Raw genomic sequence first — 17,782 nt, forward strand, 5'->3', positions numbered from 1 at the left:
CAGTCTCTTCCCTCTTGAAGAAACAAAACTTGCAGAAGCACATACAAACAGATCTACAAAAAAATCAATGCCAGGTTATTATAAGTTATGAAAAGTATTCCTTAGAAGCTGAAGCAGGCTGATTGTTGGTGGGATTAATACATATTATATTTCACAACAGTGACAGATACTCTATATTTTATGCTGAGAAACAGAAAATTTAAACATTTTTACTCATTCACTCAATAATGTGAACATTACCATTCATACCAGCATTTTGACACACATCCACAAATTATCCCAAAACCAAAAAGGGAATTAAGAATCAACTATACTGGTGGACCTGGAATGCATGTTACAAAGATGTTAGATATCATACTTTGCAATGCTTTAATATATCAAATCAGCTTTTAAGGACAATGTGGGAGTTGCTGGTCCTAAGATTGGTTTTATTTCAATAAAATCCTGAATTAAGTTACTCAAATTTAAATTTCCCAGCTGCCAAGCGATCTCTATATCGATTATGGTCTGGGATTTGATTTTAACTCCAGAGATCTAACCAGTGTGTTACTATGCCTAAAGTCACTTGAAAGGAAGCAATGGAAGGGAATGGAGAGTACAGGCAACAAGCCCAAAAAATAGGTAAAATTCAAATCAAAACTGATCTAGAATCACTGCTGGAACTTCAAACTCTAGGTTAACTTTGGCTGGATTAAACAAAACTCAACAAGCTCAATAAGATTAGTGTATTTGATTTACCCCATATAATTTCAGAATAATTCTTCTGGACCCCACTCTTCAGTACTTAATCAGGGCTTTAATGGTTCACTTAAGCAAACACTGAACAGAAAAAGATTAAGGCAATCATAGGCAAAATATACATCAATGACATAATGGCCAGAAGGCAGTCACTAGTAACAGCAACTCAGTATGTTTGATGCTGTCACCTCAAGTCTTTCTCTCCCTCTTGCTGGATGACATCCAAATTTACTGCAAGGACATCTTGGTTTTTTTAAAATCATTTGTATTTTTTGAAGCGCACTTTCTTTTCCAAGTCATAGCTAGTTTATAATATAGTAATACAAATCCCTACTGTAACCAGATAAGTTTATAACTATCAGAGACCCAGATAATATACTGGAATTTTTTCCACTACACAGTAGGGAAAGTAAATGATGTGTCTTAGACTTTCTACATTTCCATATACAAAACTATTCTCCCTTACTATTTGTGGCAAGGTATTTTGTATGTCTTACAAGGTACCTGCTTTATACACTTCAAATACATTTAGCAGTAACACACAACTCAAGCCAAAACACCTGAAGTTCCCAACTGTGGTTAGTGGCAATTGCGAAAAGTTATAGAAAAGATCTGCAAATGTACAATGAAAAAATAAACAATACCAGGCTCATCCACAACTAAAGAACTGTAGTCCACAAATGAGGAATCCCTTTTCAGTCTACTCAGTGAAACAGCCCATTTTGAACCAAATTAAATTAGAAAACTACTATCCTCTTTGAAGAGCAAAAATGCTCTCTTCCCTTGGTGTTGAACTCTAGCAATTACATCAACATCCAATCAGATTAAAATCAATGTAACTGCAGATTCTTAAAGCGCTTATAAATCACAATTTTTAAAAAAAAATCAAAAAACAAAACATTACCAAAATCTATGTTCACAGAATAATCTGTCTTTTCAATGGTACTGGCATATATACAATGGTCCAATGAAATACGTTTTAAAAACTTATACCTAGCTACTCTGCTTTGACCCATGCTTTTATATCTATTGGCATACACTAAATTTTATAATGCTTCCTTTGCAAAGTTAACAAAAAAAATCAGAAAACAGGGTCTCAAGTTCCACATCTGAATGAGGACTGCGATCTTACAAATAGCAAACTTGAAAACATGCAGGAAATCCACAGGGTAACGGATTTGCCACTGCTTTGAGTCAGATGAGCATGGTGGCTATAGAATTACTCAAGCAACTGATAACAGTCAGTAGTTTCTGAAGAGTCTGCACACACAAAACCCTACAAGATAACATCTTAGTTTAGCTACTAGTTTATTTTCAACCACTTTAAAGAGATTTAAAAAACACACATCTCCCTCATTTTGACTTTTGTAAGCAGTTGCCCATTCACGAAATGCTCTGGAGAGCACTATTCCATTCTGAAATTAATCTCAGGCTAAACTAATATTACTTTCAAGAGTATTTGGGTCATAACTAGATGATGTGATTTAGTAATATAAACTGCTACTGTAACCAGGTAAATTAATAGCTACCAGAGACCAGATATTACACTGGAATTCTTTCCACTATTCCATAGGGAAAGTAAATGATGTGTCTTAGACTATATACACTTTGATCTTACATGCCAAGTTAAATACATACATATACATACTTCCTTTTTAAAAGGAACATCACATATGCATTAGTTCAATAGTATAAAAAGAGTGGCAAAGTGCACAATTTTACAGTATATTTACAAATCCATAGCATTATTTGAAGTAGACCACAAGCCTTCATTTGAGCTAAAAATTACAATAGGTTATACAACACCTACAAATGGGAATTCCATTGGCATTAATAACTTTGTACAGGAACAGCTAACCATGACAAGAAAGCTAATACAAGAATGGCAGGACCTAATAATGAGCAGCCCTGCTGTATGCACCTCTTGATTTTTGAATGATTTGGGGTGCTCTCTCTCGAAACGCATGATGAACTCATTAGCAAAGCTAGTGCACACACATGCAGATAACAATCAGCTGTTCAAACTTCAGGACTTGAGCCGTCATTAAAAAACCACATCCACGGTGCTTTGGCAGTTTCTCAAGACCCTCAAAAGCCTTTCACTGAACCGCCAGAACAAAATATGCTGAAATTCAATATTCCAGGGAAGCTGTTAAAATTCAGGGTGGTCTCATCCTCTCTAATCATCAGCCACGGGGGCCAACTCTGGTGTAAGGTTCACAGTTATGTTTTTGTACAAAAAGTGGAGAGTTATATTTGGAGTATACTTTAAGTTGTTCAACCCATCCAGGGGTTGGCGTTCTTTGGAGTACCTCAACAATTTATATCTGCCAAGGAAAAAAGACATGGAAATGATTAAATGAGCAGTGAACCAAACCAAAGAGAGACAACCAATCAGATGACAATGCAAAAGGTTTATACAAGCTCTGAAGGAACTTTCCAATTAATCCCACATTTTCAAGAGGCTTCAATATTTCTCATTTTCCAGTACCTTTGACAAAGTTCCTTATGACTCTGCTTCCACCACCCACTCTCTGCAGTATCCAAAATCATTAAACAGAAAGAAAATCTTCACAATTCAAAAACACAAGAGATTCTGCAGATGCTGGAAATCTAGAGTAACACACACAAATTGCTCAAGTATCTCACCAGTTCAGGTAGTATCTATGGAGAGCAATAAAAAGCCAATGTTTTGGGCTGAGACCCTTCATGATTCAATTTTCTTTAGGTAATCATTTTAAATCTATTTTGTTATCTTTAATCATTGGGAAGTTTTTCCCATGCACCCTCATCTACCCCAGCATAGCAGCTCAATATTGAACCAAGCTATTGCCCCTTTTCTTAAACTGCTTTAAAGGAGAATTAAATCCTATCATTTTTAATCTACCTATAAAAGCCCAAATATCATCATCCCACATACATATTATGATGAGAGGCATTGATCGTGCGGATAGTCAGAGGCTTTTTCCCACAGCTGAAATGGCTAACACAAGATGCATAAAGGTGCTTGGAAGTAGGTAGAAAGGGGACGTCAGAGGTGCGTGGAATGCACTACCAACAACAGTGGTAGAGGCGGATACAATAGGGTCTTTTAAGAGACTCTCAGATAGGTACAAGGAGATTAGAAAAATAGAGGGCTATATGGTAGGGAAATTCTAGGCAATTTCTAGAGTAGGTTACATGGTCAGCACAACATTATGGACCAGAGGGCCTATAATGTGCTGTTGATTTCTCTTCTTCGGCTGTCCATGGATTTCGATGCTGACTGTGCTGAGAGTTTAGGCACGTTTACGGGCCACCAGACCAGCATTGGATCAGCACTGTCTCCCACATCGGTTGCATTTGTGATTTGACTTGTCTAGCACTGAATGTCTGCGTTCATGACCTACTTCATATTTCTTCTGCCTTTTCTCCTCGATAGCTGGGATTAGCTTCTTGACAATGCAGCGCCAACAACTTCTGTCCAAAGCATCTTTCTCCCAGGTGTTGACATTCATGTCCGTATTGGCGCTTGAGCTCATCTTTGTAGCGCAGCTTCTGACCACCATGCTTCCTCTTTCCTTCATGTAGCTCACCATAGAAAACAGCTTTGGGTAAACGATCATCGCTCATTCTTGTGACATGACCAGTCCCAACGCAGCTGAGAAGCTGTGATGAGTGATTCTGCGCTGACTGTCCCAGCATGTTTGAGTACCTGCACATCAGGTACCCTCTCTTGCCTCTTGATGTGTAATATTTGGCGTAAATGCCCGAGTTGTGTCTTGGTCAACTTCTTGATGTGCTTCTGATACAATGTCATTGTTTCAGTTGAATAAAACAGAGATGGTAAAACAGCTGTGTTATACACTTTGACCTTGGTTGCCATTTTAATGTCGTGGCGAGACCAAAGTCGCTTCTGCAAAGTACCAAAGACTTTAGTAGCTGATTGAATTCCCCTCTCAACTTCCAGATCTGATGAGTTGTTGTTGGTCACAGCGCTTCCTAAGTATGTGAAAGAGTCAGAACGTTTCAGTGCTACCCCATTGACCTAGGCCAAAAAGAGTGGGAGCAAACGAGAAGCGGTCTACAATTTCTTGAATCACATTAACATCAGTAGCAACCAGGGCCGAGTCATCTGCATACAGAAGCTCTCTGATAGATATCTCTCTTGATTTGGTTGAGGCTTTGAGTCTTGACAGGTTGAACAATTTTCCAACTGAGCGAGTCCTGATGTACACACCTTTGTCCAAATTATGGTCAATTATTTCCAAAACTGCAGCAAGATAAAGTGTGAACAAAGTTGGAGCAAAAATGCATCCCTGTTTTACCCCATGGTGATGGTGAAGGCTTCACTGATGTCTCCTCCAATAGATACTTTGCCAGACATGTTCTCATGAAACAACTTGATCATCATAACCAGCCTATCTGGACAGCCATAAGTTTTGAGCACTTCCCAGAATGTTTCTCTGTCCACCGTGTCAAATGCTTGTGAGAAATCAACAAAGACAATGTACAATGGTCGCTGCTGTTCTACCGCCTTCTCCTGGAGTTGCCTCAACGTAAAAATCATGTCAGTGGTTGCTCTTCCAGCCCTAAAGCCACATTGGCTTTCAGGAAGCACATCTTCTGAGATGATTTTGAGCTGGTTGACTGTTTATCTTCACCATAATCTTGCCAGCTGTGGACAGAAGGGAGATTCCTCAGCGGTTTCCACAAACACTACGGTCGCTTTTCTTCTTGTAGATGATGACTATGAGCGCAACTTTGAAGTCCTGAGGGAGACACTGATTCTGCCAACAAGCATTATGTAAGTTCAACAGTTCAGTCTTCAGAGCAGGACCACCTTGCTTCAGTACATCTGATGGAATGCTGTCTTGCCCGGGTGCTTTACCACTTCTGGTATCTCTTAAAGCCTTATTAAGTTCTGTCATAGTGATGAGTCCACATTGCTCTTCTGTTATCGGTCTAGTTGTGAGCCTTTCACACGCACTGCGGTCAGCTGCACCTTGTTGGTTTAGAAGGTTACAGAAGTGTTCCCTTCATCACTCAATTATGTCTTTCCTGTCAGTGCATACTTTGCTCCCATCTGCAGTTTTTACTGGGGCCAGTGTTTTGCTTCTTGGACCATAGATAGCTTTTAGTCCTGAGAAGAGCCCATGGTAGTCTCCATTTGCTTGACTACGCTGTGACTCATAGAGCAGATATGCTGGAGGTTCTATCAACAAAAGCAATGCATGGAGCAGAGTGCTCATCTGATCATTACAGTACAATCACAACTTGGACTTAAACTGCTGCTGCCAAGGCGAAAAACACCCAGTGAAGCTCCCAAGAAATTGGATTTTTGAAAATCCAAATAACTATCCAGTCACTCTCTATTGTCTATCCTGCCAGTTATTTCCTCAAAGAATTCCAATAGATTTGTCAGGTAAGATTTCCCTTCAAGAAAACCATGCTGATTTAAGCCTATTTTATCATATGCCATCATGTACCTCATTAACTCATCCTTAATAATGGACTCCCAACATCTCGCCACCACTGAAGTCAGGCTAACTGGCCTAATAATTTCCTGCTTTTTTGCCTCTGTCCCTTCTTACAATTTTCCAGTCCTCTGGAAACATTCCAGAGTCTATTGATTCTTGAAAGATCACTAGTAATGCCTCCACAATCTCTCGGCTCACTTTTCCAGAACCTTGCGGTGCAGTCCATTACTACCTCTCCAGCGACATTTTCCAGTGGTCCAACATACTCTCACCTCTCATACTACTTACCTAAAAAAACACTTCCCATCTTCCTTTATATTACTGGTTAGCTTGAACTTCCTATTTTATATTTTTCCTCTTTGTTTTTTTAAATCACCTTCTCTTGGTTTATAAAAGCTTTCTAATCCTCCAGCATCCAGTAATTTTTGCTATATTGTATGCCCTCTCTTTTGCTTTTATGCTGCCTTTGACTTCCCTTGATAGCGACAGTTGCCATATCATTCCTTTAGAATGCTGCTGCTTCCTTGGGATGAACTGATCCTGCATCTTCCAAATGCTCCCAGAAGTTGCAGACATTGCTGCTCTGACTCATTCATGCAGGTGTCCCCTTCAAATCAACTTTGGCCAGCTCCTCACTCATGTCTCTATAATTCCCTTTACTCCATAATAACACTGATACATCTGATTTCAGCTTCTGCCTCTCAGACTCTATATTATGATCACTTACCCTTAGGGTTCCTTTACCTTAAGTGCTCTAATCAAATCTGGCTCATTATACAACCCCCAATCCAGAATTGCCACTTCCCTAATAAGTTCAACCACAAGCTGCCTTCAAAGCCATCTCATAGACATTCTACAAATTCCTTCTCTTGAAATCCAGCACCATTATTTTCTCAATCTTATAGCATATTAAAATTCCCATGAGTATCATAGTATTACCCTTTTTACATGCCTTTGCTGTTTCCTATTGTAATTTGTACCTCACACTCTAGCTACCGTTCGGAGGACTATATAAAACTCTTATCAGGGTCATTTTTACCCTTGCAAGGATTCTACATCTTCCAATCCTATGGCACTTCTAAGAATTTGATTTGTATTTTTTTCCCACCTCACATCCTCTGCAAACCTGCCTGTACTTTCAACGTTATGTGTATGCTTGGATGTTAAGCTCTGACCCTTGAACTCAGACCATAAGAGATAGGAGCAGAATTAGGACATTTGGCCCATCACACCTGCTTCACCTTTCCATCATGGCTGATTTGTTATCACTCTCAATCCCATTTTCCTGCTTTCTCCTTATAACCTCACAAACTCCACTTTAATTCGAGAGGTAATATTGCAGCTATATAGGACCCTGATCAGACCCCACTTGGGAGTACTGTGCTCAGTTCTGGTCGCCTCACTACAGGAAGGATGTGGAAACCATAGAAAGGGTGCAGAGGAGATTTACAAAAGGTTGCCTGGATTGGGAGTGTGCCTTATGAGAATAGGTTGAGTGAACTCGGCCTTTTTTCCTTGGAGTGACGGAGGATGAGAGGTGACCTGATTGAGGTGTATAAGATGATGAGAAGCATTGATCGTGTGGATAGTCAGAGGGTTCTTCCCAGGGCTGAAATGGCTAGCATAAGTGGGCACAGTTTTAAGGTGCTTGGAAGTAGATACAGAGGAGATATCAGGGGTAAGTTGTTTGTGTTTTTTTTTTATAAACACAGAGTGGTGAGTGCATGGAATGGGCTGCCGGTGACGGTGGTGGAGGTGGATACAATAGGGTCTTTTAAGAGACTCCTGGACAGGTGTATGGAGCTCAGTAAAATAGAGGACTATGGATAACCCTTGGTAATTTCTCAGGTAAGGACACGTTCGGCACAGCTTGGTTTTCTGTGTGTCTATGTTTCTAAATATACCAATGACTTGGCCTCCACAGTTGTCTGTGGCAATGACTTCCACAGATTCACCACCCTCTGGCTAAAGAAATTCCTCCTCATCCCTGTTCAAAAGGGACATTCTTGTACTCTGTGAGACTGTGCCCCATGGTTCTAGACTTTCTCCACTAAAGGGAAAGATGAGAAATGAAAGAAGAGAATTAGTAAATGACATACTTCATTTATTCTCTCCATGTCCACTCTATCTAGACCTTTCAATATTCAGTAAGTTTCAATGTCATCTCTAGTGAATACAGGCCCAGAAGAGTCAAATACTGCTCATACATTAACCCTTTCATTCCCAGGATCATTCTCATGGAACTTTTCTGTACCCTCTACAGTGCCAGCACATTCTTTGAGACAAGGAACCCAAAACAGTTCACAAAACTCCATGTGCGGTCTGTCCAATGCATTATACTGTCTCACGATTACCTCATCTTTCAGCCCACCAAGTCATACCTGCTAATTTCTAACTGTGCTACAAGAACGTCTATCTTATTTCATATACTACTTACACTCAAATATGTTCAGTTCTTTATTCATCACCTCAATTAGCCCAGTAGACATAATAGAAACTCTACATCTCAAATGTGAAAATGCCTGCATATTGAATACTCGCCTGCCTAAGAACTGTACTTCCCCTCGATGATGATGGGGTATAGATTTGTACTTTCCCAGATCTCCTTCTGGTCTCGTCACATTGTATCCTGCATAAAGAACTCTGCAAAATGAAAGACAAGAAATAATAAATGACATACTTCATTTAAGTATAAAGTATTGAAGTTTCTCATGTTAGATTCAGTGAATTTAGCAACTGTAACTGCAGCTTTTTTTTTTTAAAGTGCCCAATACAAAACATGAAGTAGTTGGATTACAATTTTCTTTTTTTTCTATTTTTTTGTAAATTTTTTTTTTATTGAAGTTCATCATCAAACAAACATTTCCATAAGATGTGTTTCAGACATTGTAACTATATATCATATAATTAGTATTTATCTGAAGTATACACTTACAGAAAAGAGTGGAGAAAAAAAACAAGCAAAAGGGAAGAACTATGTACAAGTAGGGAGTGATCTTTTGTTTTTACAACAGATTCATTGATTTGTGAGAATAAAGTCATGCCTATGAGGCATTATGTAGTTAAACCATTTTCCAAATTGTTCCAAATTGGATAAAATTCTCTTACGTTTGATTGGATTTAATAGCCCATTGACATTAAAAGAAATGAATTTTACCTTGTCCTTAGCCATCTGTATTTATCTGTCAATGTACCATTGAAATTAGAATAAAACTTAATCGATCTACTCCCTGAACAAATACGAACCAAGAAATGCAGATAATAACAAAAATGGCAACGAACGTGTGATTCCAAGGCTGAGGTCACTAGTAGATGACCCTGCGTTGAGCTAGAGGAAATGTCTAGCTGTGGGGGATAACCCCTTCCTACTTGTGAGTTGAGGGCCCCCAATGCAGTATTCATAAAAGTCAGTGAACAAATCCATTACACAGAAAAGATTTCCCTGTGTACTGTATGTATGTGTATATATATATATATATATATATATATATATATATATACACACATACATACACACACACACACACATTACATACGTGTATATATATATATATTCTCATTTTGGTGTGGAAAAAGGAGTAAGTGAGCGAATAAAGAACTACTACTAAGTAATATAAAATCCACATTATAATAAGTATTTCTCGAGATAGGTATATCACCGTGTACTTTTGCTTTCATTTAGCTTCTCAACATTTTAAAAGTTAGCCAAACCTTATGGCTCTTCTGAAGGGGGTGAGGACTGTCTTTGGGAAACTCCCGGTGTCTTCCTGATATATTTCTCTCGGCCTCCTCCCGTCTCCTGCCTTCTTGATTCTCGCACTATTTCCCAAGCAGAGTGGGACAGTTCCTCAGTCAGGCTTTCCCTCGTTTTGGTGACACTGACGGGTAAACCTCTGGCCATCATGTCTGTAGTCGCCTCTTCCACCGTCTGGTACAACCGCGTCCCGTTGTCATAAAACACTCGAAGTTTAGCAGGGTACGGAGTTTGAAATCTAATCGTATTTTGCTTTAGTACTCGCTCTACTTCAGAGTATTCTTTGCATTTCTGCAGGACCGCAGGGGGGGGGGGGGGGGGTGAATAATCTTGGTCGAAATATATTAATTTATCATCAAAAAACACTCTCTTCTTACCCCAGGCCCTTTGTAGAATCTGTGTCTTGGTGCTGTACCGAAGGAATTTAATTATTATTCAGCGTGGCTTTCTATCCTGGGTAGGTTTCGGAACCAGCGCGCGGTGCGTCCTCTCGATTTCCAGCTCCATAGTTGAGGGAAGATCCAGCGCATCCCACAGTAACTTTTCGACAAACTCCGTCATAGACGGGCCCTCCACTCCTTCAGGAACGTTGTAGATTCTGGTATTTTTCTGCCGTGATCATCCCTCCAGATCAAGCAGTTTACCTTCTTGGTGATGTATTATTTTTATTGTCTTGCTCAGTATCCATTCCACATTTTGAACGTGATCTTCCACCTTCTCGATTTGAGTCTCTGCCACCGCTATTTTTTGATTAACGCTGGCGAGCTCTGCCTTAATATCCCGGAACTGCTGCTTTATTTCTTTCTGGACCTCCATTATCTCTTTCAGGATTTCGAACATGTTCGCCACTTCGACTGAGCGAGGCCTAGCAGCCGCCTCGCTAGCACGCGGTCGAGTCAGAGAGCAGCTTGCTGCACTCCTCTCAGCCACATGCTCCGCAGTGTCACTTTTTTTATTTCCGTTCCTTTTCCCCATTCTTGCCCCTCTTTTCAGTTCAAATATTTTTCAAAAAATATTATATTTCATGGAATAACGGGGCTTAATACGTGCTTTTCCGGAGGAGCTAGTGACAAGCTGCCATTCTCGATGATGATGTCACCGGAACCCCCGGATTATAATTTTCAATTGTGTTTTTAAAAAATCAATTTATTCTAAGCAAAATCTGGCTGGGCTGCAATTTCTTTGCACTCTAATGAAGCAATAAATTCATTTACAAGGAATTATGTGGTTACTTGGCCTAACAACCATTGTCCTGGAACAAGTTCATATTAATAGCAGCTGGTAAATAGAAACATACATCAAGGTACAGTGAAAAACTTGCATTGCATACTGTTCATACAGATTAATTTATTACAACAGTACAATGAGGTAGTAAAAGTAAAATAATAACAGTACTGAGACATCAATTTGAGTAACAAAATAAATTCTATTTCTAATAAGGCTAGTGTTAAAAATAAACAATTAAAATTAAAATATTTTAAATCAAAAAGAAAAATTCTGCAAATGCTGAAAATATGAAACAGAAAATGTTGAAGGTGCTCAGGTCAGGCAGCATCTATAGAGATAAACGGTTAACATTTCAGACCAATGATCTTTTATCAGAACATTTGTCGATGGACTACAAATAATGAGTTTTCCAACCACATCCACAATACATTAACAAATCATTAAAAACCTGTTACAGCATATTTAGGTCCAGTATCAAAACATGATGAAGCAATCTTATCAGCATCATGTACCTGGAGACAGACGAGACTGTAGCTGTTGGAATCTGCAGCAAAATGCTGGAGGAGCAGCACTTGTGGAGTGAAATGGACAAGCAGCAGTTTGGATCGTGATCCCTCCAATTCCACTTAAAGCTCTGACTAATTGTTTCCACTTGCTGTACACAGTGAATTCCAGTTAATATTTTCTCATGTCCCCCTTGCAACTTCTAAGCAAAATCTTAAATGATCTACTAATCAGAACTCCATTTGCCCACTTTAAATCAACCATGATCTTGTTAACTTTATCAAATACCTTGAAATTGATTTCAAGGCCAGCTTGTCCATTTAATCTTACAAAAGAAATCCTTCATCCTCAAGTAAAGTTTCCTTTGCCATCTTTCTGGGTCCTTCACACTGCTTTAAGGTCCAGTGACAAGATTCTCCAATAATTCTCCAATGAGATACATTGCCTTTTGTACTCCATGCTTCAATTCATGAACCCAGACTCCAGCTGCTCCGTCAAATCACTGCCACTTTCAAGGATTATGCAAATATGCACTCAGATCCCTGTATCTGCACTCTTTATAACAGTCCTATTTATGACACACTGTCTCTCCTCTTTCCGCCAGTATCACTTTACGCTTCTGAACTTAAACTTCAACTGCCACTTGTTTGCCCATTCAGCCAAAAACAGTCTTCTTGCAGTCTATTTATATCAACCTCACTTTATTTATACATAATCAAACTCTGTGCCCTCATTAATTTGAAATTTTTTACCCAACCATCACCTATCAAAATAGTCAATATGCATCAAAGAGAGTGGTGGTTCTGGCAGTGAACCCAGGATACATCTGTTTACCATGTTCTTGTCTCATTTACCTCTAAACTGACATGGCTTTAAATTAATTCTCTATCCATGGTACTGTTGAATTTTGAATTCTGTGAACCTCAGATGTGTTCATTAGAAATAGGAGTAGGACATTTAACCCTTCAAGCCTACTGACATTGCCATTCTCCTTCATGATCACAGCTGACCTGTTCCCTCAGCACCATTTTCCTGTACAATTCCTACATTCCCCAAGCCAACACATCTCTTGATCTGTTTTGAATGAATGTAGTATTGGAGTTACCATGGGTATCTGTGGTGAAGAATTCCAGAAGTTCACTATCTCTGACTGAAGGAATTTCTTTCAGACTTAGTTTTCTCCTTACTCTGAAATAATGCCCAATCCTAGACTCCTTGGTCAAGGGAAACATCCTCCTTGCTACTACTGTCAAGTTCTTTACAAATTTCAAGGTTCCACAAGATCGCATCTTATCCATCCAAATTATAAAGAATACCACCTCAATCTCTCCTCATACAGTAAACCTGTCACTCAGAACCAGTCCAGTGAATATTGACTGTACTTTCTCAATGACAAGTAACCTCTCGTGGAGAATTTGATTCAATACCTCCTTACCTCAACAACATGTGCAACTTGATCGTCGATTTCCACACTTGCAGAACCCAGCCAGTTCAGATTGACAACAACATCTCCTCAGCAATATCCAGCAGCAAAGGTATACTACAAGACTATGTGCTTAGCTTCTGCTCTACTCACTTTACACTTATGACTGTGTAACCACAGCTTCAATGCAATATTTAAATTGCTCCAAATCAAAAGTGGTGACGAATCAGCATATAGGAGGGAGATTGAAAATCTGGCTGAGCCGTGCCACAACAACAAGCTCCTACTCAATGTCACCAAGATGAAGGAGCTGATTATTGACTTCAGGAGGAGAAAAATGGAGGTTCATGAGCTAGTCCTCATCAGGGGAATTGGAGGTGGAGAGATTTCAGAGGAAATCTCCTGGGCCCTGTTCACAAGTGCCATTATGAAGCATGGCAGCACCTCTATTTACACAGAAGTTTGCTAAGATTCAGCATGACATCTAAAACTTTGACGAACTTCTTCAAAAGTGTGGTGCAGAATATATTGACTGCATCATAGCCTGGTATGGAAACACCAATACCCTTGAACAAAAAATGCTACAAAAGGTAGAGGATATGGCTAGAACCATCACAGGTAAAGCTCTCCCCACAAATGAGCACATCTACATGGAGCGTTGGTGCAGCAAAGCAGCAGTCATCACCAGGGACCCCCCCCCACCCCCCCCATTACCCAGGTCATGCTTCAAGGTGGCGGCACAGGAACCGCAGGACTCACATCACCAGATTCAGGAACAGTTATTACTCCTCAACCATCAGGATCTTGAACCAGAGGGGATAACTTCATTCAACTTCACATACCCTATCACTGAACTGGGTAAAATACTACTGTGCAAGATGCAGTATCAGAAATTCATAAGATTTAACTCTCAAACAGTACAATGTCGACGTATTGATGATATGTCACATGATGCTGAAGAGGTTTTGTGATAAACAGAGAAACAACAGTTTCTCTTTCCAGATTTCACCAATAAATGTCATGTTGCAGCATTTGTAAGATTTGCAAATGATAATGAAATTCAAGAAAACTTTTTCTGTTGCAAAGAGCTGCCAGAAACAAGCAAAGGCCAATGTGCATTTAATGTTTTGTTTTATATCTGGAAACAAAAGGTCTGTCTTGGCATTGGTGTCCCATCAATGGTTGGCTCCATGAGAGGTTTTCTTTCTCTTGTTAAAAAACGTCCTGACATTGCCACAACACACTGCTTTCTTCACAGAGAGGTCCTGATGTCAAAAATTCTTGGAGATGAAATAAGTTCTGGATGATGCTACAAAAATGGTTAAGTTTATTAAACAAAGACCTGTTTACTTGAGAATGTTTTAAAAAACTGTGAAAACCTGGACAAGAGGATAACAATCTCCTGCTACATACAGAAATCTGGTGGCTTAGCAGAGGAAGAGTTCTCAACAGGGTGTTTGAGCTGAAAGGTGATTTGCAGGAGTACTTTCCAGAAAATAGAAGTCCAGATTTTGCTGAGTGCTTTGAATGTAAAGAATGGCTGAAGAAACTAGCCTATTTAGTAAACATTTTTCAATCTATGAACCAGTTGAACAAGTCTCTGCAAGGCCCTGGTGAAAATGTTTTGACGTCAAGTAGCAAGATCACTGGATTTAAAAGGAAACTGAACCCTTGTAAGGATCATATTACAAAAGGAAATCTTGAAATGTTTCCACTTGAGAGTGGGGAAGGATATCAAAGTCTCGAATCGTATTGTAAATCACCTGGAAGAATTGCAGAACAAAATTGAGCAGTATCTTCCTCCCCTTCAACACAAGTGATGGACCCTTTCTCTGAATTTTCTGCTCAGCCTGAGACCTTGACTTTGACAGAAGAGGAAGAACTTTGTGAGCTGCAGTCTGATCATGCACACAAGATGAGGTTTACTGACCTACCCTCTGGACAAGTTATGGACTTCTGTGGTTAAAAAAAGTATCTTGCCATTCATAGGAAAGAAATTAACATTTTGCTGCAGTTTTCAACTTCTCACCTGTGTGAGCAAGCTTTTTCTTGTTTAACAAGCATCAAGAGTAAGGATAGAAACAGTATTTCAGTTGAAGGTGAAATTTGTGTGTACTTACCTCAAGTTCAACCCAGAATTGAGTATTTGTGCAGCAAAAAAAAAGCACAGGTTTCACATGATAGGCCTATCATGTCACGTAGTAAAAAAATGTTTTTTCAAAGTTTTGTATAAAATTGTGTCAGGCTATATTTTTATTCATATTGTTTTGGCTTATGGTTTTTAGTAACTTTACCATTCAGTATTGTCAATAAATTTTCATGCTGCAAATAGCATTAATTAAAATCAATTTACAACCTTTATTTAAAATAAATCTACCGAGCCTAACTTTAAAAAAATTAAATCCCATTTTGGCTTAAACTGGTTAGTTAACAGAAACTTATTATGTTTGCCTTATGAGCTTTTAAAATTTATGAAAGGGAAAAAGCGAATAATTTCAAGAAAGGCAAGCTAAGGTTAACTAACTTTTTTTCAAGAAAGATTGGCTAAAAACTCATTTTCTACTCAAACGAGCATTGACAATTATTTTTAGATTATTACATTTACAACTTACTGATCGTGCTAATGTTCCATGAGCTGTAGATACAATAATTTTTATGCAGGGTTTTCCTGAGACCTGAAAATTATTTCAAGGGTTCCCCCAGGGCAAAAAGGTTGAGAAAGGCTGCTCTAACATCCCAACACACAATCTCCCCAGATGTTCCTGTTCCAAAAGTATTCCAAAAACTCAAGTATCTTTTCATAACCAATCTAAGGATTAAGAAAGTGCAGTTTCATCCATTTGCAACTATTAAAAATCTTTCTCCTCCAGTTTAAGTATTGCTTATCCTTGGCAATTTGCCAAACAGCCTCGTCCCATTCAGTCAGCATATCCAACTACAAATACGTACATACTTCAGAATGGCTTCTTACCTTCGCCAAAGATCATCATCTTCTCCACCCCATCCCCAGAAAGCATTGGGAAACCCATTGATTTTTCTGAACTGTTCCACTGTTAGACCACTAACTCCACCAAAGAATTCATTGTACGGGAGGCTAGAAAATAACAGATGGGGGAGGGGTCAAGTGGAAGAAAAAGACAGGAATAACTACTCATGGATTGCGAGGTTTGAAATATTAAAATAATCAAAAACTTGAGATTTAAAGCAGAAAAAAACTCCCATTTAGCTTAACAGTGCATAAAAGTTACATTTCTACCTGAGCAAATAACAATGTTAAAATGAAAGCAAGTGCAAAAACAAACTTTAAAAAATTTAACAAAACCATTATACATGATCATTAGAATGCAGCGAGAGAAAATGTCCGTTCTTTTTTTCATTTGCAGGGTCACAGCTTTGCCAGCCTGACCAACATTTGTTATCCACCCAACACCTTCTTGAACCACTGTTGTCTGTCTGATGGAAGTACTTCCACAGTTCTGCATGGAGCAAGCATTTCGCATTTACAGTCAGCAACAATGAAGGTCTGGCTTTTGTTCCCAAATCAGAATGGCATGCAAATTGAAGGCAGACCAAGAGTTAATTTCTTTCCATGCACCTGCTGCCTCTGCTCTTCTTCGTTTTATAAGTCATAGTTTCAACAGATACAATTGGGATGTCCTGGGTGAGTAATCACAGTCTATAGATAGTGCACACTGCAGCTACGATATTGGCAGTAAACTGGATAAATTCACTGCCAGTCCAGCAGGCTGCTTTGCTTTGAACGGAATCCAGTTTAAGTGTTAAAAGTACAGCACTCATCCAAATGAGGAGAATTTAAACACACATCTGACTAGTTTCTTATAGATGGTAAAAGCCTCGGGTGTCAGGAATTGAGTCACTTAGTGATGTAGAGTCTGATCTGTTTATGCAGTCATATCATGTATAGAATCAGAATTAGGTTTATTAGCACTTGCATAAGACACTAAATTTGTTGTTTTGTGGCAACTGTATTGTATACCACATAAAAATATTGCAAGTTACAAGAAGTGTAAAAAATAAATTGGTGCAAAAAGAGAGCAAAATAGTGAAGTAGTGTTCATGGACTGAACAAAAATTTGATGGCAGAGAAGATGCTGCTCCTGTACCACCTCCCTGATGGTAGTATCGAATGTAGGGCATGTCCTGAATGGTGAGGGTCCTCAATGACGGATGCTACTTTCTTGAGGCATTACCTTTTGAAGATATTCTCGATAGTGGTCTATTTGAGTCCTTAATGAGACTTTCAGAATATCGATGATGTGTTGGTAATGGTCATGCCACTGAACGTTAAGGTTGATGGTTAGATCCTCTTAATGGAAGCAGCTATTGATAATAAAGCTAATTTTCATGGCACTTTTACCCCAAGTATGTATGCCTCTGGCAATAAAACTGTCCAGCATGTTTCAAGTGCAAATAATATTTGCCACTTATCAGTCCAATCCTGATCAGATACAAACTGGTAAAAATAAATTTGTCCTACATTTTATAAATAAGCCATATATGGGTAATTTTCCACATTGTTGAGTAGGTGACAGTGTTGTAACAGTACTATATACTTTGGCTGGGGCATTGCATTGCTTGCAGCTGAATTCCACTACTATTGTAGTGGATTTTAAATCTGCTCTGGAGGTTGTTAGTGTGGAAATGTAACCAGAGTAC

At 39.0% G+C, this 17,782-nt stretch overlaps 1 protein-coding gene across 2 annotated transcripts in view; it reads right to left on the reverse strand.

The window, feature by feature from the left end:
• Positions 1 to 776: 776 nt before the first annotated feature.
• Positions 777 to 17,782, reverse strand: part of b4galt6 (UDP-Gal:betaGlcNAc beta 1,4- galactosyltransferase, polypeptide 6) — an 88,084-nt gene continuing 71,078 nt past the window's right edge. The window contains exons 7-9 of one of the 2 annotated variants that reach the window (XM_073045953.1): positions 16,077 to 16,199; positions 8,739 to 8,840; positions 777 to 3,065 (exon numbers count right to left, since the gene is read on the reverse strand). In XM_073045953.1, the coding sequence (XP_072902054.1) occupies positions 2,918 to 3,065; positions 8,739 to 8,840; positions 16,077 to 16,199 (373 nt within the window). In that variant the 3' untranslated portion in view covers positions 777 to 2,917. The remainder of the gene's footprint in view (positions 3,066 to 8,738; positions 8,841 to 16,076; positions 16,200 to 17,782) is intronic. The other variant, XM_073045962.1, reaches the window with a different exon arrangement.

The sequence above is a fragment of the Hemitrygon akajei genome, chromosome 1 (assembly GCF_048418815.1).
Source record: "Hemitrygon akajei chromosome 1, sHemAka1.3, whole genome shotgun sequence".
NCBI lineage: Eukaryota > Metazoa > Chordata > Chondrichthyes > Myliobatiformes > Dasyatidae > Hemitrygon > Hemitrygon akajei.